Raw genomic sequence first — 26,306 nt, forward strand, 5'->3', positions numbered from 1 at the left:
CAGTGCCTTTTTGCCTGCCTCTTTGCCTTTTTGCCCCACCAAAATCTGTGCCTTTTTGCCCTTTTGCTAATTTGGGGCGAGATGAGACGAGAGTCCCGTGATAAAATTAAAGTGAAAGTTATTCATTGCGTTTTTAATACTTTTCGCAAATATGAGCTCTAGTGTCAAAATTTGATTAATTAAGCTGATGGCGATGTAGAAACAACGCGGAAGATATTTGGGGAAAAGTGTTCAACTAATTTGAAGTATTGATGAAAGTCAGAACCCTCCAATACAATTTTCAAAACATATTGCAGATTCTGCAATTTCTTTAATACGTTATAAACGACAATAAATCGGGTTTAATCGTCTAAAATCTAGCAAAAAGGCATCTAACAGGCAAAAAGGCATCAAAACGACAAAAAGGCACGCAAAAAGGCAAAAGGGCATTGAAAAAGGCAAAAAGGCAAAAAGGCATGCAGAAAAAGCAAAAAGGCTGCCTTTTTGCACACACTGACTGAGACTGACTTCTATTTTTAATCGAATAATTAATATTGCCAATTTTAAAAGATTAATTATTTAATTGAGCAAATTAATTGGTAAATTTTTTTCCTTAAAATTCTCCACCCTTTCTATTAAATTAATGAGGACTAATGAGGAGTATACATTTTTAAGAAATCTGTACTATGAAATTACCAATCTGTACTATTAATTTATGAAATTACTATGAAATTAATTACCAATTAATAACAATTAATGAAATAATTAATTACTTAACTTCAGCTGTCTCACTAATGACCTTAATTTAAATAATATTAGCTCACCACTAACCTTTTACGCACTGAACGGTGCCCTACTATAGAATTATGTAAATCGTACTTTTGCAAATTGGGTTAAAACAATAAAATTGTGTACAAAAATTTGTATCCTTCCAAAAAAATAATAACATTTTCAATTTGCAAAATTAGAATTGAATTGTTTTAGTGTGATGCCGTACGGAGAGGTAATACGTAGAAAACGTAGATAACGTCCTGAATTGTTTTCAAGTTTAATTAGTTAAGTAATTATTTAATTGGGCAAATCAATTGGTATAATTTTTTAAATTCATAACCAATTCAATCCATTAAATTAATTAAGAGTGGAAATTTTTCGATTACTATTAAGTTAATTCTGAATCAATTTCATATTTCGACCCGGAACATTATGAATAAATATTATGAATTTTTGAAAAAAATACTGATTAATTGTTCAATTGCATAATTAATTAATTGATTAAACTCAGCTTTCTCACCAGAAACAAGTAGTGGTCTCAACGGTTATCGGCTCTCATAGAACCGAACCGGAACCGATGGCTACGGTTCGGTTCCGGTTTATACTGAGAACCGAACCGAACCGAAACTTTTATTACCGGTTCGGTTCCGGTTCCAAGTCTTTGAGAACCGAACCGAACCGGCCGGTTCGGGGTGAACCGAACCCCATACATAAATCAATTAGCGAAACTTTTCCGAATTTCCCGAACTACACCTTCTAGTTTCCAAATGAAACTTTTCACCCCTAAAGTTTCCAAAATGAAATTTTGACTTGGCTGCACCCTCAAAGTTTCCCAAGTGAAATTTTGTATTAGTTACACCCCCAACGTTTCCAAAATGTAATTTTAACTTGATGACACCCCCAACGTTTCCTAAATGAATTTTTGACTTGGTCACACCCCCACCGTTTCCAGAATGGAATTTTGACTTGTTTACACCCCCAAAGTTTTCAGAATGGAATTTTGACGTGGTTACACCCCCCAAAAGTTTCCAAAATGGAATTTTGACTTGGTCACACCCCCAAAGTTTCCAAAATGGAATCCTGGCCTGGTTACACCCCCAACATTTCCAAAATAGAATTTTGGCCTGGTTACACCCCCAACGTTTCCAAAATGGAATTTTTACTTGGTTACACCTCAAAGTTCCCAAAATGAAATTTTTACTTCGTTACACCCCCAAAGTTCCCAAAATGGAATTTTGACGTGGTTACATCCCAAACTTGGAATTGTTTTCTAACTTCAATAACTGGATTTGCCGTTGACATGCATTAGAATTTGCTTGTTTAAATATAGATAAGTTACTGACTTGTATGTGAAATTTCATCAAAAAAACGTCAATTAGAATTGTTTGTTGTTTATTGCATGTTTATTGCACATTGATAACACTACCGGTTTGATCCGAACCGCCGGTTGGATCACGGTTCTGGCCGGTTCCGGTTCGGTTCCAGTTAAAAAAAGTTCGGTTCTGTTTCGGTTCTTCAATTCCGGTTCTCGGTTCTAAACCGGTTCTTCCAAGAACCGAACCGAACCGAACCGAACCGTTGAGACCACTAGAAACAAGCTTATCTATTTTCAGATCTCATTATGTTAACTTCAACAATTTAACCTCTCCACGAAATTTTACACTGGACGGCGTTCAACTAAAACAGCTCAATCGCGATAATTTTGCAAATTGGAAACATTGTTTTTTTTAATGTGTCCTCATTTCGTACTTTTATTTTAGATTTTTATTAATTCGTATGACGCCGTTCATAATACAATTTAATATTTGCACCATGATAATGTAAATTTTATTTTGACACAATTTCATGTTTCGAGTTAAGCAAATTAAATAAGTTTCACGTTAAAATAGGAATAAACTGTGGTTTAACATATATACTGTAGCCGGGTCCGCAAATAGCGCCCTTTTCGAAATCTATAAGTCCTAACATTGAACAGTTTTGCAGGCGGTTCCTCATTTTCCAAAATCCTAAAAATTCGCTTAAGATTTCGAAATTTCTCTCTCGCGATGGATTTCCAAACTAGCCGTGTGTGGAAGGATGAGCGCAACCTGGTCAAAAAACTGTATCGAAACGTGACCAACACAGCGCAAGTTAGGGAACTCATCTTCTCCGCAAAATTACCGTTTGTTCTGTTGAATCCAAAATTGGTAAGTAAATAGATAAATAAATACCTTATCTTATCTTACTCACTCACTTATCATCACACGGATATCTCAGATCGTCGACCAATTCCAAGTCTCCATCGCCGTGACTAGGGCTCTTTGCAATATGAAAAGAAACAAAATGAAGACAGGATCCTTCCCCACGGAAATCATTTATTGTCTTAAACCCTCAAAAGACGTAAGTTTTCCGTAAAACAGTGGCGAAAATAGCACGTAGGCAAAAACGAGGGGCCCCTTGACATCGGGGGCCCGAGGGTTGCTACACATTTTCGAAAGTTATTTTGTAAGTTAAAAAACTTTGTGATCAATTAAGGAATTTAATTTAGAATTGTAAACTTTGTTGGTTTTATGGCCAAATATTTTCTATATGCACAATTTGAAACATTGTGCCAGATTTTTTTTAAAACGTTTACGTAAGAAAAATCTTTTCGAATTTTGCGGATAGAAAACTGATCCGAAGAAAGGCTAAAATCCAACCGTAGGGAATATTTTTTACCCAACCTTTTTTGCTATTTGTCGAAGGGCCCCCAAAATATAGTTGCGCCACTGCCTCAAATAAAACTACACCCAGGGCCAGTTCATTAACTAACTGACCAATTAATTAATCCCCCAGATTTCAGAACCGCTCAACCACTTCAGCGCGCAAGACGGCGACACGGACGTTTTCATCATGGGAGAAAAAGCGCTCTGGGCCAAGGTCGGGGAACAAATTCTGGGCGAAGAAGTCAATCTGGACCAACTCTCGACCTTCACGGATATCCCACTGGTCAAAAAAGTGTATCAAATCGAGGAGAAAGTACTCCAACGGGTCGGGTCAAGTCTCCTGGAAGAGGTCCTTATTCCAATGGTGTGCAACGAATTCACGCCCTCCTGTTTCGCCATGTGGTCTTCAAAGCCAAACGGCAACAAAATTCGACCCCTTCTTAACCGTTAACGGTTTTTGCAATGCATTTTTTGCTCAAAATAAATCAATACTTTAATTATTTATGCTGTTGTTTTAGTAAATACCTCGACCTTAAAATCATACATACCCATATCTGTGCAAAATATTATTTTTTTCATTCAAAATGTTCAGTCATTCCGAATTCTCACAGAAGATTTTCATTCACATTTAGTCATTTTCTTTATTTTGAAATAATTTTCTTTGCTTCATTTTCTTTGCTTTGAAAAAAGACTCATTTTTTTATTTGATGCCGTTTGTTGCAGTGATAAGCCAACTATTTATAGTAAACTTTAGAGGACAGATAGTATTTAATTTACACAATGTAGAATCTACATTGTGTAAATACTATCTGCATTGAAGATCAGAATCAAATTCTCTGCAATCGGATAATTAACATGATTCTTGCCGGATTTAGTTAATTAATTATTCGTTTAATTGAGCAAATTAATTAGTATACTTTTTGTCAAAAATTCATAATATTCAATCCATTGAGTTAATGCCCCGGGAATTTGTACCATTAAATATATAATACTGAATTACTTCCATATTTCAAACCGGCCAGAATATTATCAATTTTTGACAAAAAGGAACTAATTAATTGTTCAATTATATAATAACTAATTAATTGATTAAATTCAGCCTTCTCACCAGAAATAAAGTTTTCTATTAAATTCCAGATCTCGTCATCTTGATTTCAACAATGTTACCTCTCCATGAAATTTTACACTGGCATGCGTTTCGCTAAAATAATTAATTATTAATCGTAACAACAATTTGGAAATTTTCAGTTTTTACAGATAAAATTTTGTGCACTATATAGTTTAATTATTTTGTTAACATTTTATGTAATTTGAAGGAGTGGGACGCCGTCAATAATAAAATTTACAGAAGCGATCTTTCTATGTAGATTAATGAACTTTTAATGCTATGTACTTAGATTAATGAAGTTTTAATCCCTCTAGTTGCCGAAACTTAGGATTAGTTAATTAATAAGTTAATTAAGACAATTAATTAATATGTTTTTTTAATTAGTAGCATATTCAAACCATTAAATTAATGAGGAGGCGTAATTTTTCGGGAATTTGTACCATTAAATAATAATCTTGAATTAATTTAATATTTCGACCTGGCCAGAATTTCTTTGAAAAAAATATGCTAATTAATTACTCAATTACTTAATCAATTAATTAGATTCACTTTCTTAAGAATACAGTTATTCAATCAAAAACGGGAAGGACCACCTCATCTATATTTTAATAAAGTTATTTTTCCATTCAATATTATATTGAACGGCGTCTCAGTAATTCAGTCGTTATTTTGGGTAATAATTATTTTTATAATTTTACAAATTTTGGAAATATTACTGCTTGGAAAGATACAAATTATTGTAAACAATTTTATCCTCTCATGATAAGACTCATCCAAATTTGCAAAATTACGAGAAAATTATGGTTAGCTAGATTTTATGAGAAATTAATGAATCAATTAATTAATTAATTTAATGAACACTTAATTAAAATCTATTTTCAAAGATTCATAATAGCATTCTGGCCAGCTCGAATTAATTCAGTAATTAATACATATTTAATGTAGGTAACATACATCCAACGTAATTTGAATAATAGCTTAAAAATAAAACAAACTTTACTTAATTTAATTATGCCCATTTTTTTGGGTACACAATGAACTTGATCTCTGAACTTGAAATGAATAAAATAAATACGAGAAGGATCACAGAATCCTTGATTTATTTGTGAAATTTTGGTTTGGCGAGATGAGATAACCAATGGAACCATTATGCAAAAAGGTGACGAGATGACAATGATTTTTGTTCGTACACATTTAATTACCACACAATTTTTGATGTGTGCGTATCATGGGTTTAAAAATATACCACTTTGGACGATGATGACCAACGTATATGTAGATCTTCCTAAACTTACGTTTTATTTGTATAAATATGTGTACAAAATGAGCATGAATGAATGAATGCCCAAATCACGCATGGACCGGAACTAAAAATAAATGTGTAAATAGCCCTGAACAGAATTTTGGTAAAACCATACACACACGCAATTAGATACATACAAATACAAGCTCGGGGTCAGCTTATAATAGGATTTGTGTCCAATTATTCCTTCATGGAAGGCCCATTTCCGGTCTCAAGTTTAAGGGATATGCAAATTGCATAATGCAACCAAAAACTAAATAGAGCAGGATGAATTTTTCCTAGGAAATGTGCTACACATCAAGAAAACTGCATGTAAATAAAATAAGACGACCCTGAAAATTTGAAGCTTTACTTGTCTCAATTTTGTCTGCAAAGTCCAGAATGACAGTCGGGGTCAGCTTGTAGGATTTGTGCATGTCCAATTAATCATTCATGGATGAAAGTCCCACTTCCGGTGACAAGTTTAAGGGGTATGAAATATACATAGATAAATAAATAAGCATTCGAAATATATGTAAAATAGCATGAATTTTGAATAAAAAGATGCGTGTTAAAAATGCATATAAATAAGATAACCTTGAAAATTAGAAGCTTTAATTGTCCCAGTTTTTCTGGGAAGTCCGGAATGGATTCACCTTCGGGAATTTTGGAAAACATTGATAATTCCTTCGCTGTGAGATATTTATACATGTGCAAATTTTCGCCACGATGGAAAAATTTTGGGTACACGAATACATAATCCTTGTCGAAGGGTAGTTAAATTAGCTAACTATACTTACAATTAGTTAACTAGCCATTAAGCGTGGGTGGTGGGTGCGAATAAGTAATTGTGCATGGTACCATATTTGTGGGAAAAGGGAAAGGTCGCATCTTCACCTTGCAGTCATATACAAACTTAACTTTGTGATGTAATAATCTCACCAACGGAGGCGAAAAGCTTTTCAGAGGCATCTTCTTTCTTGCATAATGATGATGCATGCACTTTTGCAAATTATTTGCATATATGTGTGTGTAAATTGTGTAGTTAGTAACCTTCTCCTCATTTTATTTATGAGAGGAGATAATCCTGTTAGAATTTTGCAAGTTGGAAATAAATGATCATATTTTTTGTAGGTTGAAAATCATCATCATATTTTTAAGTTGGAAATCATAATTTTATGCTTACAAGTTGGAAATAATCATATTTTTTTGCAAGTTGGAAATCAAATTTTTTGCAAGTTGGAATTAATCATAATTTTTGCACACTAACACGCCGTAATTTTTAATTCCTACTGTTAATATTGCCACACAACAAACCAGATCGATCATCGCCTGAAAAATATATAATTTGCACACATTCAATTCTGCATGCAAAAATTATTATTAGTCGCTAATTAAGTAATTCCATAGTACAAATCTATAGATTGGAGCAAGAAACGAAATATTGTCACATTTTTTTCCGACAAGGGACAGATTTTTGGTCAATGTCGACTAAAAATGCATGCATGAAAATAAGAACAACAACGACGACAGTAAAAAAGCATCCCTTTTATTAGTTTTACATATTTGCATGCGTGTTCTTTGTCATGCCTGGAATTGAAACTGTATCCTGACGCACTGCATGCATACATTTCAAAATGAGAGCAATCATGACGTGATGCCAGAATTTGTCCGGATAAACAATCAACAATGGATGGAAATGCAATCGAATCATTGTTGTTCTGAATGATGAAAATAGTAGGAAGAGAGCAAATCTATGAGGTCTTTTGTGTCCTATTTTTTTCCATGCATGCAAAACTTGTGGGTGGATTGGATTGCATGTAAATTAAATGTAGTTGATGATGATCCTGCTATTTTAGTCTGGTTGTTGTGTTACCTTCACTCTCTTCTCTTTGTTGGTTAGTTAACTAACTAATAACTAACTGCTGTATAAATAAGTTACCTTTGTGGGTACGTACGCAACATACATAATATTTGCATATGTATGTATGTACATGCAAGCAAAAAGTTAGTAATTTTGTATTCAGAATAGTCACGTCACAACGTGCGAGACTTATTTGCTGGTGGCCTTAGAAAGGTATAAAAAGCAGGCAGGTTGGCATCCATTCTGACAAAATGAGACTGAAAGTGATCGTGAACGCTGTGTGTGTAAATCATATCAATTAGTTATTAAATAATTAATTAGTTCCGAGTTTTCCGACTGATTGGAATTGTTTTCGGGAGAATTTTTTTATCTTGTGAAGGAAAGTTTCTGGTTTTTTGGGGAAATGTTGGGAAAGTATTTGGCTCCGTTTTTTGTCTTGGTGGTCCTTCTGGAAGTGACGGAGGCAATGCCACAACCACAAAAAGGGGTGGAATCTACCACGGTGAAAGTGCTGATGCCTCCGTCTGCATCTGCATCGTTTGATGATGAGGATGATGCTGTGATAAGTAAGGAAATTATGTAATTTTGAGGGAAATTTTAGGAAATTTAGAAAAGTTTTTTAGGAAATTTAGGAAATTTTCATATCTCAGAAATATGTACATTTGTTTTGTCATGATTTATTGAATTGAATTCTGGGCTAATTCACGTCATATCACGTCCGATAACTGAATCAATTATTTTATTGTGTACAAATTGATTACGAATTTTTATTAGTAAGGAATTATGAAATTTTGGAAATTTTCATACCCCAGAAATATTTATTTTATTTAATTCTGGGCTTATTTTCCTATTAATTTGAACAGAATCTATGATTTTATGTGCAAAATGAGTTGGAATTTTGTTTGATTAGTAAGGAATATAAATTCTCGGAAACATTGAAATTTTCACATCTTCAGAAATAATGATCTCATGCTTTATTGAATTCTGGGGCAATTTTCCTACTAATTTGAACCTAATCTACATCTAAATAATTTTATGTCCAAGTTAACTTCAAATTTTGATTAGCAAGGAACACAAATTCTTGGAAATTTTTGAAATTTTTACAACATCAGAAATATTTGATTAATCGAATTCTGTTCTGATTTCCCCATTAATTTGACACCCTCTAAAATCCATTATTTTACTGGATTCACGGCCGGGTTGGAATTTATCCACAAATATTTGTCCCCAAAAATATTTGTCCCATTTATTTCCCAACCAGATGAATCCTCTCATCTCATTTATTTCTGATTTTCTTCCTTTGTTTTCTGGAAACAATGAGAATAAAAGTGGTTTCGTTGTGCTCGGCCGGACTGCATTTGATGCCTTCCATCTTCCACTTCATTTCATTCCAATTGTGATTCTGGGCTGGTCCCAAAATAAAATGTATACACAACTTGCTTGACATCGTCCCGGCCAGAGAATAGAAATGAAGGAAAATAAATACAGTTTCATAAATCATTTCATAAATTTGGCGAAAACAAAACGAAATATGAAATATGAAATAATATTCTTTTTTTTCGAGGTGCAAGAAATAAGGGGGAGAAAGTGGTTTCTTGCAGGGGAATATTTTGACCTGGGAGAAATGCAAGGACCTTGCATTTTGCATGGATTTAGTTTCTTGCACCTTGCAGCAAGGTGCAAGAAACTAAATCTCGCAGCTGTGGCTGGATGGGGCATATTTCGTACAGTTTCTCCCAGTTTCTTGCACCTCGTATTTCTTGCACCTCACATTTCTTGCGTTGCTTGTTTTACAGTGCAAGAAATGTAGCACACCCGCAAGAAACTGGTTTCTTGCAGTTATTTTGACATGCAAGAAATGCATGGCGCAAAAAAAACTAGCACTTTCTTGCAGTTTCTTGCACCTTGAATTTCTTGCATTGCTTGTTGTGGACTGCAAGAAACGTGACAAATTAAGTCTCAAGAAACTGCAAGAAAATGGTTTCTTGCAGGTGAATATTTTGATCTGCAAGAAATGCAAAGTGCAAAAAACTACTTCTCGCCGCTATAAATACTTCATACAGCGCATGGCTAGATGGCACATATTTCTCCCACTTTCTCCCAGTTTCTTGCACCTCGCATTTCTCCCAGTTTCTTGGTTTCCAGCCCAAAAATGTAGTAAACCCCACCAGAAACTAAACACTGATTTTTTTTTTTACATAAATAGTTGACGCTGACAACACCTCGCCCCCCGTGGATTTGACCCCGGAACCCTTCAACATATCGGACTGCGCCCTCCCCCCGGTGAAAGGTCCCTGCAAAGCCATCATCGAGTCGTGGACGTACAACGTGGCGACGGCATCTTGCGAAAAGTTTGATTGGTCAGGCTGCGGCGGAAATGGGAACCGTTTCAGCGAGAAAGCATTTTGTGAAAAGCATTGTTCCAAGTATGGCGTGGGAAATAATAAGAAGATCGCAGCTGAGGTATGCACATAAATCTTGGCTTAAAATAAAAATAGAGCTGGGCAAAATACTTTATCAAGCAAGAAAAGTACCATATTTTTACCCCCATTCTTCCCAGGGTTTGCATGTCCGGGGCTGTTACACCCACAAACATGCGAAAATCTACGTTGAGAAGGCAACAGTCGGGCGAAAATCCGGGTTTTTTGAAGAAATTAACTCTTTATCGTGGTCAAAATATATAGTTTTTTTAATGTATTTTGCCACCGATAAAAAGTGAATTTCTTCGCAAAATGCATATGCATTGAAATGTATCGAAAATATAACAGTTGTACGAAAATACAGGTTTTTTCAGGAAATTAACTTTTTATCGAAAGTAAGGAAAAATAAGTACTTTATTTTTTTGAAAATAGTGAAAACAATGCATTTTGACCGCTTAAAATTTTATCGCTGTTAAAATGCATTGTTTTCACTATTTTCAAAAAAATAAAGTATTTTTCCAGCGATAAGAAGTTAATTTCTTCTAAGAAACCCGTATTTCCGTACGACTGTTGCCTTCTCGACGTAGATTTTCGCATTTTTGTGGGTGTAACACCCCCGGAAATCCAAACCCTGAGAAGAACGGGGCTCAAAATACTGTATTTGCCCACCTCTGCCTCTTAACAACTTCGCATTTTCTTCCGTTACGCAACAATTTTATCATTTCTTTGTTTAACACAGTGTCCAAAATTTGAAGGGTGTGGTCCCTTGAAGTGTGGCGTTTCCAAAGACGAGATCACCGGGTGTGAGAAATGCGACTGTAATTTGGCCGGAGTAGGAAACGATGCGGTCGTCATTGTCGGGTCGGTTTCTGGAAATCGAGAAAATCCAAATCAACAAGCGCACGTGGGCAAGAAACCCGTCGTCGCTGGGGGAAAGGCCGACCAGCCCGAGAAGAAAACAGGTGGGACAAATGTTACGTCTAATGTAATGTAATAACGATGATTATGATAATATGCAAATTAAGTACGAGTCACTAGTCTTGGGGGAAAGTTAACAGGGCAGCAATTCTTAGAAATTGTATTGTGACCCTGTCGTTGAGCATATTGAACCCAGGGTTTCGGGATGGAACAAAACGAGTTACAAGAAATAAGGGGGAGAAAGTGGTTTTTATGCAGGTGTGTATTTTGACCTGGGAGAAATGCACGCCCCGCCGCGCAGACTTCATACGGCGCTCGACTGTGTGGCGTATATTTCTTGCACTTTCTCCCAGTTTCATGCAGTTGCTTGCACTTTCTTGGACTTTCTTACAGTTTCTTGCACCCTGCATTTCTTACGCTGCTTGTTTTTTAGTGCAAGAAATGTGACAAACCCGAAAGAAGCGAAACACTAGCAAGTAACCACTTGCAAGAAATAACTGCAAGAAAGTGGTATTTAACAGCTACATATTTTGACATACAAGAAATACAAAGAAATACATAAAACTACTTCCCGCGCTATAATTCATTCATACGGCGCGTGACTAGATGGCTTCATTTCTTGTAGTTTCTCACAGTTTCTTGCGGTTTCTTGCACTTAAAATTTCTTGCATTTCTTATTTCTCTGCAGTGCAAACTAGCTAGAAACGAAACACTACTTAAACCAAAGCCAGCAGCATATGCAAATTAAGTACAAGTAGTCTGGCTAACAGGGCAGGAGCAATTCTTGAAATTGTGACCCTGTCGTTAAGCCAAATAAGCCAGCAGCAGAAGCAGATTTGTGTTTAATCGACTGCAAGGGATGAGATTACGGAGAGAGAACGAGTTATGTATCGAGGAGGTAACAGATTTTTCTCTGCTCCATTTCACCCACAGAGAAAGTCGAGACGAAGAGAGAAAGAAAGTTGGGAAAAATTAGACTGAGACACTTTTTCATACACTTTTTCATCCAGTGTTTCGTTTCTTGCGAGTTCGCTATTTCTTGGACTGCAAGTCAAGAAACGCAGGAAATGCGAGGTGCAAGAAACTGGGAGAAAGTGCAAGAAACAAGGGCCATTTAGCCAAGCGCCGTATAAAGTATGGCGGCGGAGCGTATAGTTTCGTATTTTTCGCAAATAAAAATATATGCAAAAAGCACTTTCTTGCAGTTATTTTTTGCAAATAAAAATATATGCAAAAAGCACTTTCTTGCAGTTATTTTTTGCAAATCTTTCATCTCTTGACTGCAAAATAAGAAACGCAAGAAATATGAGGTGCAAGAAATTGCAAAATTATGCCCCATTTATCCAAGCGCCGTATAAAGTATGGCTGCGGGAAGCTGTTTCTTGCGCTTTGGATTATTTTGCAGATCAAAATATCTGCAAAAATCCACTTTATTGCCGTTATTTTTTGCAAATCCTTACTACATTTCGTGCACTGCGAAACAAGAAACTGCAAGAAATTCGAGGTACAGGAAACTCGCAGACAATGCAAAAAATATGAACCATTTAGCCAAGCGAGGTATGAAGTATAGCGGCTTGGCGTCGTTTCTAAACTTCTTGCAGGTCAAAATAGCTGCAAAAAAGCACTTTAATCCCGCTATTTCTTTCAAATTTGTACCGGAAATACTGACTTTCTTCATATTTTTTGTTCCTCAGTATTGAAACCGGAAGAGGTGTGCCACTTGCCGGAAACGAGGGGTGACTGCAGAGCCATGATGACGAGGTGGAGGTACAGCCCTGAAATTAAGGAATGCGTCCAATTCCATTTCGGTGGGTGTGACGGAAATCCCAATAATTTCGTGTCGAGTGAAAAATGTATCGAATTTTGTAGAGGCCAGTGATTACATAATTAATAATTAACTAATTATTTAAGTATTTATCTGTATAAATATGTCGCAAATTAATGAAATAAATAAATAAATTATAACGCATTTTCTGAAATTTTGTGTTGAAATTTCACTTTTCTCTTACTCCACAGCGCACAAAGTGTCGAATTTTTTGAGATGAAACTGATGAAAGTAATCAATGAATAAGAGTTAATTAACTAATTATTTAAGTATTTAAATATGTAAATGTCGCAAATTTCTGAAAAAAATCAAGAATCACGAACTTTCTGTAACCAGATTTTCGTAAAATTTATTTTATTTATTTATTACCCAGAGCGCAAAATGTGTCGAATTTTGTAGAGGAAAATAATTAGTAAATAATAGTTAATTAACTAATTATTTAAGTATTTTTCTGCACATTAAATATGAACAAATAAATTATCACACATTTTCCGTATTTTTTTCGTTCAAATTCATCTTATTTATTATTACCCACAGCGCGCATTCATCTCATATCCTTAAACATTTTTTACTATTTTTAATTAATTACTTAACTAATTTTCGGCTTAATTGCTAAATACATCTTCTCCTCCGTTGCCTTACGTTCGTCCTTCCGTCCGGCGAAATATTTCTTAAAAAGTCTTTATTTTTCTTAATCCGCCATGTAAATAAATCAAATTGAAAAACAGTTAACAATTATTAACGAACAATCCGATGAGAAATTGGCATGCTCGTTCGTTCGTTCCACTACCCAATCAACAAAAAAACACCACCAGTCTTTCTTCTAAAGATAAGTGTCACACTTATCACCACACTTATCTAAACGAAACAATATAATTTAACTAAAAGTTAATGTGACACGTGACATGATAACCAGTCTTTAGCATAAAGTTCAAATTAAATAAGCTTCAAAGAACTAGTACATCCATAAATATTAATTAATCCAATAAGTTAATTAATTAATTAAAAATAATCATAATGAGGCGACGATAAAATGTAAAAGCGATACATACGCTTGATTTGACACACAATTAATTAATTACGTAATTAATTAATTAATTATTCCTAGGGCTAGATAAGTCTTGATTTCTTTTTCTTTGGGAAGAGTTCTTCTTGTCTGCCTGCTCTCTAAATATTAAAAACATCTCCGAAAACTTGGGAAGGATTTAAAACTTAAATTAGTTAAATTAAATTAATTAAATATCACTTTGTGAACTTTTATCATCATCATTAGCTTAAAACTCATTTCGTATCTGGAGAAAAAATGTGGCTAGAAGAATTAGTGTAAAATTGCTGTAAATGTTCTTTTTTTAGATAAGATAACCAAACCACGATCATCATCACTTTTATATATCTATGTTTCTTTTTCTAAATGTAATTATGTAACTTTTTGCATAGTACGGTACGGTTGATAAGTAAGTAACTGATAAGTTGTAAGTGTTGATAAGTCTATGTTATTTTACTTTTAAATATTTTGGTTTAGCAGATCATTTTTCAAGTTTGGAGAAAACTAAGCCATTCACTTAGCCCATGGCACACAATGGTTTTATAGTTTTTTCGTCGTTTTCGTTTTTATAAGGTTGCGGTATTTTTTTGAAAATGAAAATCTTATTTAAAAAAAAGAAACCTAAAAATTTGGTAAAATTGGTACATTAAAATTTTACATATTAATCTCTCGGTTTTCTTTTAGGCTAAATATTCAGTGCGCACTAGAGGAATTAATCTTTCTAAAGGTGACAAATCACTAATTTCTTGTGTAATACGTGAATTTACTCAAAAACAGAGGAAACCTTGATGTCTACAAAACGAGCATAATTTTTACGACACGGTTACAATTCATAGTATAATTTATGTAGGTATAAGCGATGTGTGCATTAACATTATTATTAGTGCACAGATTGAGCATGTAAGTAAAGGCTATTCATTTTTTAAATTATTACTTTTAACTACGAGTTAATTTAGGGAGTTCGTTATTCGCCTGCAGTTCTACTAAATACCTACCCGCTACCCAGTCTGGTATTGATTACGATATTGTATTGATCAAAAAAAGAGGCGTCGCGATGATGATACGAAAAGGAAGGAGGACGATCGATGATACAAAAAAGAGCAGCAGCAATAACAGCAATCACACTGGAGATTTAAAAATTAATATGCTTATCATTTCTTCTTTTCTTGACTGCGATGATGATGATGATTGGTTTTCTCTTGTAATTTGGAAAGTGGTGCAGTTATTTAGTTTAGTTAGCGGCGGCGGTGGTGGCAAAAAATTTTTGATTGGGCGTTGATTGAAATCGTAGCGTAGTAGCGGACATTAAGAAAGGTAAGATGGAGCGGATGCAGCCTCAAAGCGCTTCTGGATCTGATCGTGGGTAAACTTGACGAACGTGTCGTATTGTTCTGTGGGAAAGTTAAGATCGAGTTAAAATTAAGTTTATTGTTAACAATGTATATGAAACTAAACGTAAGACTGAATGACAATCACCAAAATCAGCGCATTCTTAATCATTTCTCGGTTCTGGGAATTTATTTTAAAATTCTGGACGACAAATTTGTAGAGAAGAACGTTGACAATTTTAAACAAATATACATTCCAAATTTTAAAACTTTTCGAAGGAGATCTCAAGTTTAAGAAACCTTCAGAAAAATCAGAACTTATCGAAACTGGCTTAAAAACCTCACCGCCATTTCATCAATCAACTCACTGACTAGAAATTTGTCGCCCAGAATTTTAAAATAAGTTCCCAAAGCCGAGAAATGATTCAAAATGTGTTGATTTTGGTGCTGAATCACCGAGTCCTACGCGAAATGGTTATAAATTTACCAGCCATTTTGGCGGACAAGATTTGCTCGTACTCGTTCCGCAAAGCATCCTCTTTCTCCTGAAGCATTCGTTCACAGATGAGTCCCACCTGATGGAAATAAAATTGTGTTTAATGATAGTTAACCCCCAATTCGATTTATAATTAAGAATTTAATTGATTACTTACCTGACGGAAGGTAAACAGCGCGGAATCTTTGGACATGCCAATTCCAGATTTCATGTTCTCACCAAAGTTTTCAAAAGTGGAACTCGTACTTCCAGCCGCCCTCTGGTTTGAAGCGGTCGGCGTGGTGGCGTCTTCCTGCAATTGTTTGAGACGACGAAGTTGTCGGATTTCTTGCCGAAGGCGCACTTGCATCTGTTCAGGGCTCATTCTATTCAATAGTTTAATATTGATTGATTAGGTTTGTAATTAATTTTTTAATACTCATAATGGAGGCCTCCCAATGTATGCCAACAGATTTGGACCAAACCAATGCCAGTCGATCACAAATATAATTAGTATGAAATTTGCAAATGATACTATCTGCCACTCAGTTTTAGCGGAGATATTTGCATAAAGGAGGAGAAAACATGCAGACAAATTGGAAAGCGTAAACTTTGTCAACTTTAGACCGCGTTTCCTCCTCTTTTTATGCAAATATTTCCGCTAAAATTGAGTAGCAAATAGTGCCATTTGCAAATTTCATACTCTAATTAAATTTGTGATCGATTGACACTAGTTTTTTGCCAAAATCTGTGAGCATACATTGGGAGACCTCCATTGTTAGTTAATTGTCGTTGCTATTTATCAATTAAACTAACCGTGCCGTAACTGAGGTGAAGGGAGATGGAGGTCCATCCCGACAAATTGAGGCGCTTGAAGCCCCTCCAACTCCGAACAAGCCACGAGCAGCGTTCGCAAGACGGCGTCGTTTCGCGGCTGGGCGACTGTTTGGTGAAAACAAGTCCGAATCCAAGGGTCGTTTTAGCGTAGCACACGACATGATGATGGAGAAGGTGACGACACACTAGTTGTTATCTGATTGTATCGATCGCTTATCAGAAGAAGAAAGACTTCCGGTTCTGAAATGAAAAAAGATGGCGTTAGTGACTCGTAATCGACAAATAAATGAATAACCGTCAAATATTTTTCCTCCACCTCGACACAAACATTTAAATAATGTAATAGTTACTGTAAAATGGGTCGTGTTGTCAAAACAAGTGAAATACTTAAATAAATATTGACAAAACTTTTTTTGTATTGCATAATAAATAAAGGATTATTCAACTCGAGTAATAAATCAATTAAAATCGACCCATCAAACAAAATAGACCCAATTTTTATCACAACATATTTCCCTTCTCAATTAATTAATCTAGCATAATTATCAAAATCCAACAATTAAGCTTTCTTCACGTCCACCATTTTCTCCCTTTTACATCCTATTAGAAAAAAATGAAACGGAAAACGTTCCCTGGTCAGATAAATTCCGAACAAAAATGAAGAATTTTACACCCTCCCCACCACCACACCCATACTTAATTACTTATTAAAATCCAACAATTAAACTACGTCCACCCTTCTCCCTTTTACATCCTAAAAGTTCCGATGAATTTCAAAAAACGAAGAACTTTACACCACCACCACCACACCCGCACTTAATTACTTATCAAATGCCAACAATTAAACTTCCTCCACATATAATATACCCTTTTACATCCTATTAGAAAAAAAGAAACGACAAGTCACACACAAGCAACGGAAAATGTTCCCTGCTCGGACAAACTTAAAAAAAACTACAAATTTCACACCACCACCACACCCACACTTAATTACTTATTATCAAAATCCAACAAAATTAAACTACATTCACCCTTCTTCATTTCACATCCTATTAGAAAAAAAACGAAACGGTGAACGGAAAATGTTCCCTGGTCTCACAAACTTCAAAAAAACTAGGAATTTCACACCACCACCACCACCCCTCCCACACCCACTACCCCCACAGGAACTCACCTTTCGTGCAAATTGAGGTCAGGTCAGGTCAGGTCGGTTGTGAATATTTTGTAGGTTTTGCTTTCTCGCCAGGCCAGACAGCAGACGGAGGAGGAGTGGAGTTCGTTGAGCGAGAAGGAGACGAGTGAAAAGTGGATTCTTCCACCACCAATCCAACAACCTCAGCCACCACCACCACCGTCGTTCCTCTCAACTCCACTGCTTTTTCAAATTACCCGCCCTCCCAGGTGGACAAGGAAATGAGAGAAAAAATATGAAAAGTCGTTTTTTTGAAGTTTTTGAAGAATTTCATGAATTTCATGAATTTTGTGAGTTTTGCAAAAAAATAAAATATTTGAAACGTGAATAATTATAATTACGTGACTGAATTTTAATTTTTTTGAAGCAGAATTTTACTACTTGGAGTTGAAGTTGGACAATTTTGTGCAGATTTATTTATTTATGTATTTTGTATGAAAAGACATTTGTTTTTTGAAAAGTTTCATGGATTTCATGAATTTTGCAAAAAAATAATTAATTTTTCCGTGAATCAGATAATATTCTAATTAGAACTATGTGATTCACATGTGAATGAATTTTAATTTTTTGGGAGAAAAACTTAAGTATTTTGAGGCAGAATTTTACTATTTGGGATTTAAGTTAAACAATTTTGTGGAGATTTATAAAATCACATTTATTTATGTATTTTTGTGTATGAAAGAACGACATTTGGTTTTTGAAAAGTTTCAGAAATTTCATTTAAAAAAATAATTATTTGAATTTTTACATAAAGTTTAATTAGAACTATATAAATGATTTTTTTATCAAATTTTAATTTCTTTAAAGCAGACTTTTACTATTTGGAGTTGAAGTTCGACAATTTTGTGAAGATTTATAGAATCACAATTCATGTATTTTTGTGCATGAAAGACGACAGTTGTTCTTTTTAAATTTTTTCATGAATATCAAATTTATAAGAAAGATGAAAAATTCAATTTGGAGTGAGAAGAGATTTATGCGTAAAAGCACATTTTATATTTTTATTCGTATGAAAATGTAAGCTAAAATGGACAGCATTTCATGATTTATTGGGACGGTATTAAAGTAAAGATTGCAATTTTTTTGACCTTCTATTTTCCATGCAGGTAAATATAATACGAGCTAAAATCTACATCTTTAGTTTACGTTTGGCATAATATATTTGTTGTAAAATTTGTTAAAACTTTGATCTCTGTCGTCGTGTAAGTAAAACTAGCACTTTTCTCTAGCACTTTTCAAAATATGAAAATTGGTTTCTTTCTTTGTTCAAAATATTGTATAGGTAATATAATATAGCACTTGTTCATTTTTTGGGATTTGTTCTTAAAATGTAAATAAATATGTACACCAGAATCTGTGGAATGGCAATTATTGTAAAATATCGCAGCAATATTGGGCAATTAGCAAATCTACGTTTTTAAAATTTCCCTAAATTATCATGTCTCTTTAGTTAAGTCAAAATTTCCGGAAAAAATATGAAAAACATTGAGACGACGGTGAAGAATGGTTTCAAGATTAGTTTCCAGAAATTTGTACTTATTTCAAGAGACATGACAATTTACGGAAATTTGAGAAATGCAGGTTTGATAACTGCCTATTGTATACTTATCGAGGAACATTTCGTACATTTAGTAAACAGCTCTCTATAATTTGTGGATTACATACTTATCAAAGAACATTTAGTAAATAGCTCTCTATAAATTTGTAGATTTCAGATAGAATCTTTTATGGCCGATTTTGTAGTATTAATTATTGTCACAATTGTAAAATATGACTGAATCTCACACAAAACTTTACAAATCCTGGCATGCTTCTGTTTTGTGACTTAATTAATTAATTGAAGAAGGGATTAACTAGTTATAAATGGATGTCTCCCAGCGTATGCTCTCCGATTTTTAGCAAATTAGTGCCAATCGATCGCAAATTTAATTAGGGTGAAATTTGCGAAAGACACGATCTCCCAATGGGGACATTTGGCAGAGATATTTGCATCAGAAGAGGAGAAAACGCTCCCTAAAGTCGAAAAATGTCAATCTTTCCAAATTTACTGGTCCTTTTCTCCTCTTCGGATGATGCAAATATCCCTGCCAAATGCACCCATTGGGAGATCGTGTCCTTTGCAAATTTGGATCCTACTCAAATTTGCGATTGATTGACACTAATTTGCTTAAAATCCTAGAACATACGCTGCGAAACTTCCATTCTTAATCAATCCCATTTGATGAGTTGAACACTTTCGACAGAATTGGACAATCTATTCAAATCATTTAGTGGCGTAGTTGACGCTGTCCCTCCTGGAACACTGGGACGAGGTCTGGGGCGCTCAATCGTATTCGTATAAGTGACTCCGCCACCATCATTATTATCGTTCAGATCAATCATCAAGTTGTCATCGTGGACGTGTTGTTGTGACGAGGAAGGCTGTTCCGGTGTAGTAGAACTCTCTGTGGAGGAGGGCACCATCGCAGCGAGGATCGGGTTGGCGAAAAAGTTTTCCAAAAAGGTGAACGTTGGTCGCAGATCGGGATCCATGTTCCAGCATTTTTTCATAACGGAGTAAATCTTGTCGGGACAGTGTTTCGGCTTGTCGAGGCGTTCTCCACGCTCGACCATTTCGATAACCTATGAAACAAAAAAAGAGGGAAATATTATGAATTGTACGTATCTAAATTAAGACATTTAGGATTTTATGTATGTACCTCTCTTCCCGTGGTTTCCTGCCCAAAAGGAGTTTCACCAAAGCTGTATAATTCCCAAAGTGTGACGGCGAAAGACCAGACGTCACTCGCGTGGGAGAAGGTTCCATGACTGAAATTCAAAGTTTTTCGTACGTATTAAATGTTGGTGTTAATCATTATAAATACAATTTACTTTAACATAGGACTCGATTACTCATCACCAAAATTAAATCAGCACATTTTTAGTCATTTCTGTGCCCTGGGAATATATTTTCAAATTCAGGACGACAAATTTGTTGAGGTGGTTGTTCAACTTTTGGTACAAAAGTATTCACAAACTTACAAAAGTAGGTTTTGTATTCCTGTTATTCCATCTATATTAGTTAAATATTATCTCTACTCTAAATTTCATTATAATTGGCGTCCCACTGCAACAATTCCATAAAATTCCCGAAAAACATTAAACACAAATTTAAAAAATCAACAGGTTATGACCCATCACTAAAATCGATCAAAATCAGCACATGTTTAATCATTTTTCGACTCTCGGAACTTATTTTAAAATTCTAGACGATAATTTGTAGAGCAGGGAGTTCCCAATTAAAAAAATATATACACACCAGATTTTAACACTTTTTGAAGGAGGAGTGTTTAAAACATATTTTTAAACACTAACTGCTATTTTAAAACACAAATATTTTTTTCGAATTAAAAAAATTGTTCTTAAATTCGAAGTTTATACTTTTGAAACACTACAAAATTGTATTATTTTATTAAGGATTGTCAATTAAGCCAGAGACAGGTGCCTACAGCCTAAATCATGAATTTTGGCCCGGCAAGGGTTCAAGTTCATAGTTCCGGTACGGCAACTTGGCTGCGTTTCGCAACGGAGAAACATAGCAGCGAACACCCTTGATCTTAAGGTTAAGAAACCTTCAGAAACATTGGAGCTCATCGAAACTGGTTCAAAAAACTCACCGCCATTTAATTAATAAACTCACCGACTAAAAATTTGTCATCCAGAATTTTAAAATAAATTCCCATATCCGAGAAATGGTTACAAATTAAATATGCTGATTTTGACATTTTGGACCAAAATTTTTGGTACTGAGTCATATAGCGTGGTCCTATGTTAATAATTGCACTATTTTCTTAACGTATTCTTCACAAACCTGCAGGATTCCGGGGCATACCATTTTATCGGCCACCTGCCCCCATGCGTGGCCGTGTAGTAGTCACTGTTTCCTCCTAAAGCTCTGTGACGAACATAAAGCTGTATTATTTTCTCATCCATATCGAGTTTTTTTTGCAGATTTGCCACTTTTTTATTACTACCTCGAGAGACCGAAATCACTAATTTTTGCGACTCGGTCCTTCGACAAGAGAATATTTCTTGCGGCCAAGTCACGATGCACGAATCTTTTCCGTTGCAGATAAACCATTCCTAAATAGAGAAGGGAATTTTGTAAAATTACTGAAATTTCTCTTTGTTATTGAAAGAAAGCGAACCTTTCGCAATTTCATGAGCCCACTTGCGAAGGTCTCTGTCTGGCATGACTTGGTCGGGATGATCGAGTAGAAATGCTTGCAGTGATCCGAGTGCGAGAAGCTCTTGCACCTAAGCACAAAATTATATTAATTATGGAATTTTGACCCTATTTTGTTTTTACTATTTAATAGTTTTACTTGATAATTTATCTTACCATGAATATTTTTGGTTCGCATGTAATTCCAATAATTTTCACGATATGCTCATGTTCCAGCTCCTGTCATTGTTAAACAAAGAAATCACGGTAAATCCCAGAAGTCGCCTATGTGTGTATCAGGTTAAATAACTTTACCATCATGACTTTAGCCTCGCGAAGGAACTCTTTCATCGTCCACTCGTTCATTTGTCCTTCGTCATTCTTTAAAGTTTTTACAGCCACGTCGATTACAGTTCCGCTATTTCCCATGGTCAACTTTCCCTCAAAAACTTCACCATACTCGCCACCTCCGAGAGACTCGCCCAGTTCGACGAGTTCGTGTGGGATACGTTCTATAAAATGAACAATTCATTATTGTATTTATTTTTCAAAATTCCTTAAAAATATGAATAGGGTTTCAAAATTCTTTATCAAAATACAGTATTTCGAGCTCCGTTCTTCCCATGGTTTGGATTTCCGGGGCTGTTACACCCACAAAAAGATGAGAATCTGGAAAATACAGCAGTTATGCGAAAATACAGGTTTTGTGAAGAAATTAACTCTTTATCGCGGTCAAAATACATTGTTTCGATTTAAAAAACAAGTATTTTTTCGGCGATAAAAATTTGAATTCTTCACAAAACCTGTATTTTCGTACGACTGTTGGCTTCTCCACGTAAATGTGGGTGTGTCATCCCCGAAAATTTAAGCCCTTGGAAGAATGAAGCTCAAAATACTATATATTTTAACGCAGTATTTTGACCATCCTTGAAAAATACGCACCCCGACTAAACGGTGGCAAACTCCGTTGCTGTTGTTCTCGTTCTCTCTCCAAATTATTGTTCTCTAAATCATGGCAGAGTCTATGGAGCGTGTTTGGCGAGCAGGACATTGCTGTCCTTCGTGGCAGAGGGGGAGGAAGTTGGAGCACATCCGTGGTCGAATTGCTTCTCGATGGTGCCGGAGGTTGTGAAAATGTTTGCGTAGGTCCGACCGGATTATGCAGGGAGCTGGGGAGCCCATCCTGCCAACGAGTGTAATGATCCACGACGTGCTCTAAAGAATCCAGATATGGCCCGTCGTCAATAAAGAAGAAATTAGCCTGTAAAATCAGATAATCAGAAATCCGAAAAAACTACGAATTAACGCAACTCGTCGCCACAATCGTCAAAAATAACAGATTTGTAATCATTATTGACTCTGAGAATTTAGTTTAAAATTCTGGAAGACTAATTTGTAGAGCAGGTGGTTCCGAGTTTTTTGAAAATATACACTCCAGATTTTCACACTTTTTGAAGGAGGAGATCTCAAGCTTAATAAGCCTTCAGAAACATTGGGACTTAACGAAACTGGCTAAAAAAACTCGGCGTCATTCCATCAATCACCTCACCGACTACAAATTTATCGTCCAGAAACTTAAAATAAGCTCCCAGAGCCGAGAAATGATTAAAAATTTGCTGATTTTAACAATGAGTCATCCGGTCCCACGTTAATAAACAATCGATTATATTAAATTCCCACCTCACGACCAATCTCGAAATTGTAAGTGTGCCCTTGAAAAAGTAGGGTCAACACGTAGACATCATTTTTAAGCGAGTGCCTCCGAATCAGAAAGTACGACGTGGAAGGGTCATGCTCGGGTGAGGCGTGTTGACAAAGCTGTAAACTTTTGAGCGCTTCCTGCCTCCCCAGTCGACCGTGGTACCAATCGTCCCGGTTGCTGATAGCCTTCCTCGATTTCACAGTGTCTACAATTAGCAATTAGTTTTTTTTAATTGTACGACCAATTTATCGATTTCGTTTTATAAAAATACCGAAAAATTGAATGGTTTCCACTTTATTCTCCTCAATTGCGAGATGGATGGGAAGCTTATGATCCAGCGTGCGAGGTCTGAGAGGAGCATAGTATTCCCGCAAGATTGCGACGCACATGAGGTGACCACGAAAAGCGGCTTCGTGCATGGGCACCCAACCTGATTAATTGATGAATGAATGATAAATGAATTCAGATATTAAGATTCTCATTAATTTAAATAATAACAACAATTATAATAACTGTTAACTTAGGGAGCCAGAATACATCCATCTTAATAATCATATCGTACCATTGTCATTTCTTCGAATTTGCGGATTGGCGTTCCCATCTTGCAACAAGATTCGGACAGTGTCTGGTAAATTGTTGATGCAAGCGTACTAAAAATAAGGAGGAAATTGATAAGCACGTATGTGTCATCTTACAATAGAGGTCTCGTAGCGGATGCTGTTTATTTTTAAGCAAATTAGCGTCGATCTATCACAAATTTAATTAGGATGAAATTTGCGAAAGACGCGAACTGCCAATGGGCACGTTTGGCAGAGATATTTGCATCCGAAGAGGAGAAAACGCGCAGTAAATTAGGAAAGCCTAAATTTTGTCGACTTAACCACTATCTTAATCATATAGTTTTGCTATTGAAATGCTTCAACGTCAATATTATTAAGTGTGTGTTTGTCATTAAATTAAATTCATTCAAGATTCGTTGGGTAAAATCTTTGGAGAAGTTTTAATTTGGCAAGGAATTTTAGTTAGGATATTAGCATCCAAGGTGGGGACAGACGTGTACACTTTCCAAATTTACTGCGTGTTTTCTCCTCTTCGGATGCAAATATCTCTGCCAAACGTGCCCACTGAGAGATCGTGTCTTTCGCAAATTTCATCCTAATTAAATTTGTGACCGATTGACACTAATTTGCTCAAAATCTGAGAGCATACTTAAGGAGACCTCCATTATTAATTAGCATAAAATAAATCTGTTAATTTACGACGACTCACATGGAGTGGGGTGCAGCTCGCGGAATCTTTGGCGTTCACATTTATTCCAGCATTTATTAAAATGGTCAAAATTGGATTTAGTCCGAGCATCGCGGCGATGTGGGCGGCAGTTTGACCGTCCTCATTTTTAGCATCGATACATCGGTGACCCGTTCGCACCATGCCGGACACAATTTCACCCGATCCTGCCACAAATATTTACGTAATTAAGTAATTTTTCAATAAAACATTAATTAAATTGACAATTTCCTCTTAAAAGCAGAATTATCACTCTTAGAAAACTGGTATTAAATCATTACCGACCGGAAAACATTCACTTATGACTCTACCGGCACGGTAATAACGGGCATTACCGACCGTTTAGTAATGTTTTGATAATGAAAAATTTACCAGGCTACTACCAATCCGGTAAGAAGTTATTACTGAAAATTTTTAACCGTGTACCTTCTTTGGTGGCCCGATGCAGCAAATTCGTTCTGCCGTGACGCCTCCCATCCGGTGGGGGTGGCGACTTGATGATTGCTTTTTGCAGGAGGATATCATCATCTCCGAGAGACGAGGGGGACTGGTAATATTTGATAAGCTCATCCAACCCGTGAATAATTGGTCCTCCAGCTACATAATTTACGAAAATAAGTAAATCTTATCCATCATTGCTACCTTATCAATGATAACTTATCATCCCTAAAGACACTGACCAATCGAGAAGAACGCGTCCCCTTCATGCCTCTGAATCTGGACGTGATGAACCACCCCGGCCGATAAGACGGAGACGGCATAGTCGCCGACGGACGAGCTGCTCTCTCTCACGAGAAATGAACCCTCTTCTCCTACAAAAATGATAACCACTTATCTTTTGAAAATAATTTAATGTTCTCACTCACTTACCATCGCTGATAAGCACTTGTTCCGCTTCATCTCTCGAAATTCCAGAGTGAAACCAAGAATCCGTGTCAAGCAGGGAGCCCGGAGAATGTGCCATATTTTTTCCTCACCTTATCCAGCCAGAGCTTATCATAGCATTCTTCTTAATACTAATAATTACTATTATACTTATCTAAAAGTGATTATCGCTTCAAAATAAATATTTTTGTAAAAAACGTTACGTTAAAAAGTCGAATTTGCAAAATTAGTAAAATTCAAATATAAGTTTCACGAGTTTAGATAATCATTGGGTCAAAAAACAATTCAAAAGCACAGCTATAAAAGTCCACATTCTTGATAAGACTAGTCTTATCAGTAAAAAAAATATTTAATTGTGTCAATATTTAAATAAAACGTAATTAAAATAACAATAGTTAAAAAGGTGGACGTGCAGTGGAGTGATGTGATTCACATCTGATTCACCATCAGAATCCAGAAATCCCCATGTCTTTGTCTCCTTTCTCGAATGTTGTATGAAA

At 35.6% G+C, this 26,306-nt stretch overlaps 4 protein-coding genes and 1 long non-coding RNA gene across 14 annotated transcripts; 3 read left to right on the top strand and 2 right to left on the bottom strand.

Moving 5' to 3' along the window:
- The first annotated feature begins 2,668 nt into the window (after positions 1 to 2,668).
- LOC110861309 (EKC/KEOPS complex subunit TPRKB) lies at positions 2,669 to 3,932 on the top strand. The gene is made up of 3 exons (XM_022110414.2): positions 2,669 to 2,936; positions 3,007 to 3,129; positions 3,565 to 3,932. Exons 1-3 carry the CDS (start codon positions 2,796 to 2,798, stop codon positions 3,883 to 3,885), a joined length of 585 nt encoding a protein of 194 aa, XP_021966106.1. The 5' UTR covers positions 2,669 to 2,795; the 3' UTR covers positions 3,886 to 3,932.
- Positions 3,933 to 7,928: 3,996 nt separating this feature from the next.
- LOC110861324 (protein AMBP) lies at positions 7,929 to 13,005 on the top strand. Its single transcript, XM_022110430.2, has 4 exons — positions 7,929 to 8,254; positions 9,895 to 10,151; positions 10,848 to 11,070; positions 12,721 to 13,005. The coding sequence occupies exons 1-4, from the start codon at positions 8,092 to 8,094 to the stop codon at positions 12,903 to 12,905; spliced, it is 828 nt and encodes a 275-aa protein (XP_021966122.1). The 5' UTR covers positions 7,929 to 8,091; the 3' UTR covers positions 12,906 to 13,005.
- Positions 13,006 to 13,347: 342 nt separating this feature from the next.
- On the bottom strand, positions 13,348 to 17,858 carry LOC110861325 (akirin). The gene is made up of 5 exons (XM_022110431.2): positions 17,711 to 17,858; positions 16,516 to 16,776; positions 15,878 to 16,085; positions 15,712 to 15,799; positions 13,348 to 15,287 (listed from the first exon to the last, which is right to left on the bottom strand). The coding sequence occupies exons 2-5, from the start codon at positions 16,695 to 16,697 to the stop codon at positions 15,202 to 15,204; spliced, it is 564 nt and encodes a 187-aa protein (XP_021966123.1). The 5' UTR covers positions 16,698 to 16,776; positions 17,711 to 17,858; the 3' UTR covers positions 13,348 to 15,201.
- A 67-nt stretch (positions 17,859 to 17,925) lies between these two features.
- LOC118433052 lies at positions 17,926 to 18,850 on the top strand. The gene is made up of 2 exons (XR_004833160.1): positions 17,926 to 18,018; positions 18,099 to 18,850. It is a non-coding gene; the product is annotated as an uncharacterized LOC118433052 (long non-coding RNA).
- On the bottom strand, positions 18,708 to 26,218 carry LOC110861347 (tyrosine-protein kinase Shark). 10 transcript variants are annotated; one of them, XR_004833159.1, is made up of 17 exons: positions 25,792 to 26,218; positions 25,602 to 25,733; positions 25,348 to 25,518; positions 24,904 to 25,088; positions 24,197 to 24,284; positions 23,906 to 24,064; positions 23,613 to 23,839; positions 22,875 to 23,193; positions 22,248 to 22,444; positions 22,110 to 22,172; positions 21,916 to 22,024; positions 21,742 to 21,850; positions 21,579 to 21,662; positions 20,428 to 20,536; positions 19,967 to 20,350; positions 19,355 to 19,552; positions 18,708 to 19,082 (listed from the first exon to the last, which is right to left on the bottom strand). XR_004833159.1 is itself a non-coding variant. In XM_035844599.1 (16 exons), exons 1-16 carry the CDS (start codon positions 25,883 to 25,885, stop codon positions 19,440 to 19,442), a joined length of 2,532 nt encoding a protein of 843 aa, XP_035700492.1. In that variant the 5' UTR covers positions 25,886 to 26,218; the 3' UTR covers positions 18,708 to 19,439. The 10 variants fall into 10 exon arrangements, 8 of the variants coding, with proteins under 8 accessions (XP_035700492.1, XP_035700493.1, XP_035700497.1 ...); XR_004833158.1 differs by having other exon boundaries at positions 19,963 to 20,350; XM_035844599.1 differs by having other exon boundaries at positions 18,708 to 19,541.
- Positions 26,219 to 26,306: the final 88 nt, after the last annotated feature.

This window comes from Folsomia candida, unplaced genomic scaffold (assembly GCF_002217175.1).
Source record: "Folsomia candida strain VU population unplaced genomic scaffold, ASM221717v1 Fcan01_Sc040, whole genome shotgun sequence".
NCBI classification, from domain to species: Eukaryota; Metazoa; Arthropoda; class Collembola; order Entomobryomorpha; family Isotomidae; genus Folsomia; species Folsomia candida.

Coding starts and splice junctions, on each gene's coding strand:
- LOC110861347 (XM_035844598.1), bottom strand. CDS start 25,885: ATGGCACATTCTCCGGGCTCCCTGCTTGACACGGATTCTTGGTTTCAC. Junction 23,840..23,905: donor GGAAACCATTCAATTTTTCG/GTATTTTTATAA, acceptor TGCTAATTGTAG/ACACTGTGAAATCGAGGAAG. Junction 22,173..22,247: donor GCGAGGCTAAAGTCATGATG/GTAAAGTTATTT, acceptor TAACAATGACAG/GAGCTGGAACATGAGCATAT.
- LOC110861309 (XM_022110414.2), top strand. CDS start 2,796: ATGGATTTCCAAACTAGCCGTGTGTGGAAGGATGAGCGCAACCTGGTC. Junction 2,937..3,006: donor TTCTGTTGAATCCAAAATTG/GTAAGTAAATAG, acceptor CGGATATCTCAG/ATCGTCGACCAATTCCAAGT. Junction 3,130..3,564: donor GTCTTAAACCCTCAAAAGAC/GTAAGTTTTCCG, acceptor TTAATCCCCCAG/ATTTCAGAACCGCTCAACCA.
- LOC110861324 (XM_022110430.2), top strand. CDS start 8,092: ATGTTGGGAAAGTATTTGGCTCCGTTTTTTGTCTTGGTGGTCCTTCTG. Junction 8,255..9,894: donor TGAGGATGATGCTGTGATAA/GTAAGGAAATTA, acceptor TTACATAAATAG/TTGACGCTGACAACACCTCG. Junction 11,071..12,720: donor CCAGCCCGAGAAGAAAACAG/GTGGGACAAATG, acceptor TTTGTTCCTCAG/TATTGAAACCGGAAGAGGTG.
- LOC110861325 (XM_022110431.2), bottom strand. CDS start 16,697: ATGTCGTGTGCTACGCTAAAACGACCCTTGGATTCGGACTTGTTTTCA. Junction 16,086..16,515: donor TTCACCTCAGTTACGGCACG/GTTAGTTTAATT, acceptor ACTATTGAATAG/AATGAGCCCTGAACAGATGC. Junction 15,800..15,877: donor CGCTGTTTACCTTCCGTCAG/GTAAGTAATCAA, acceptor TATTTCCATCAG/GTGGGACTCATCTGTGAACG.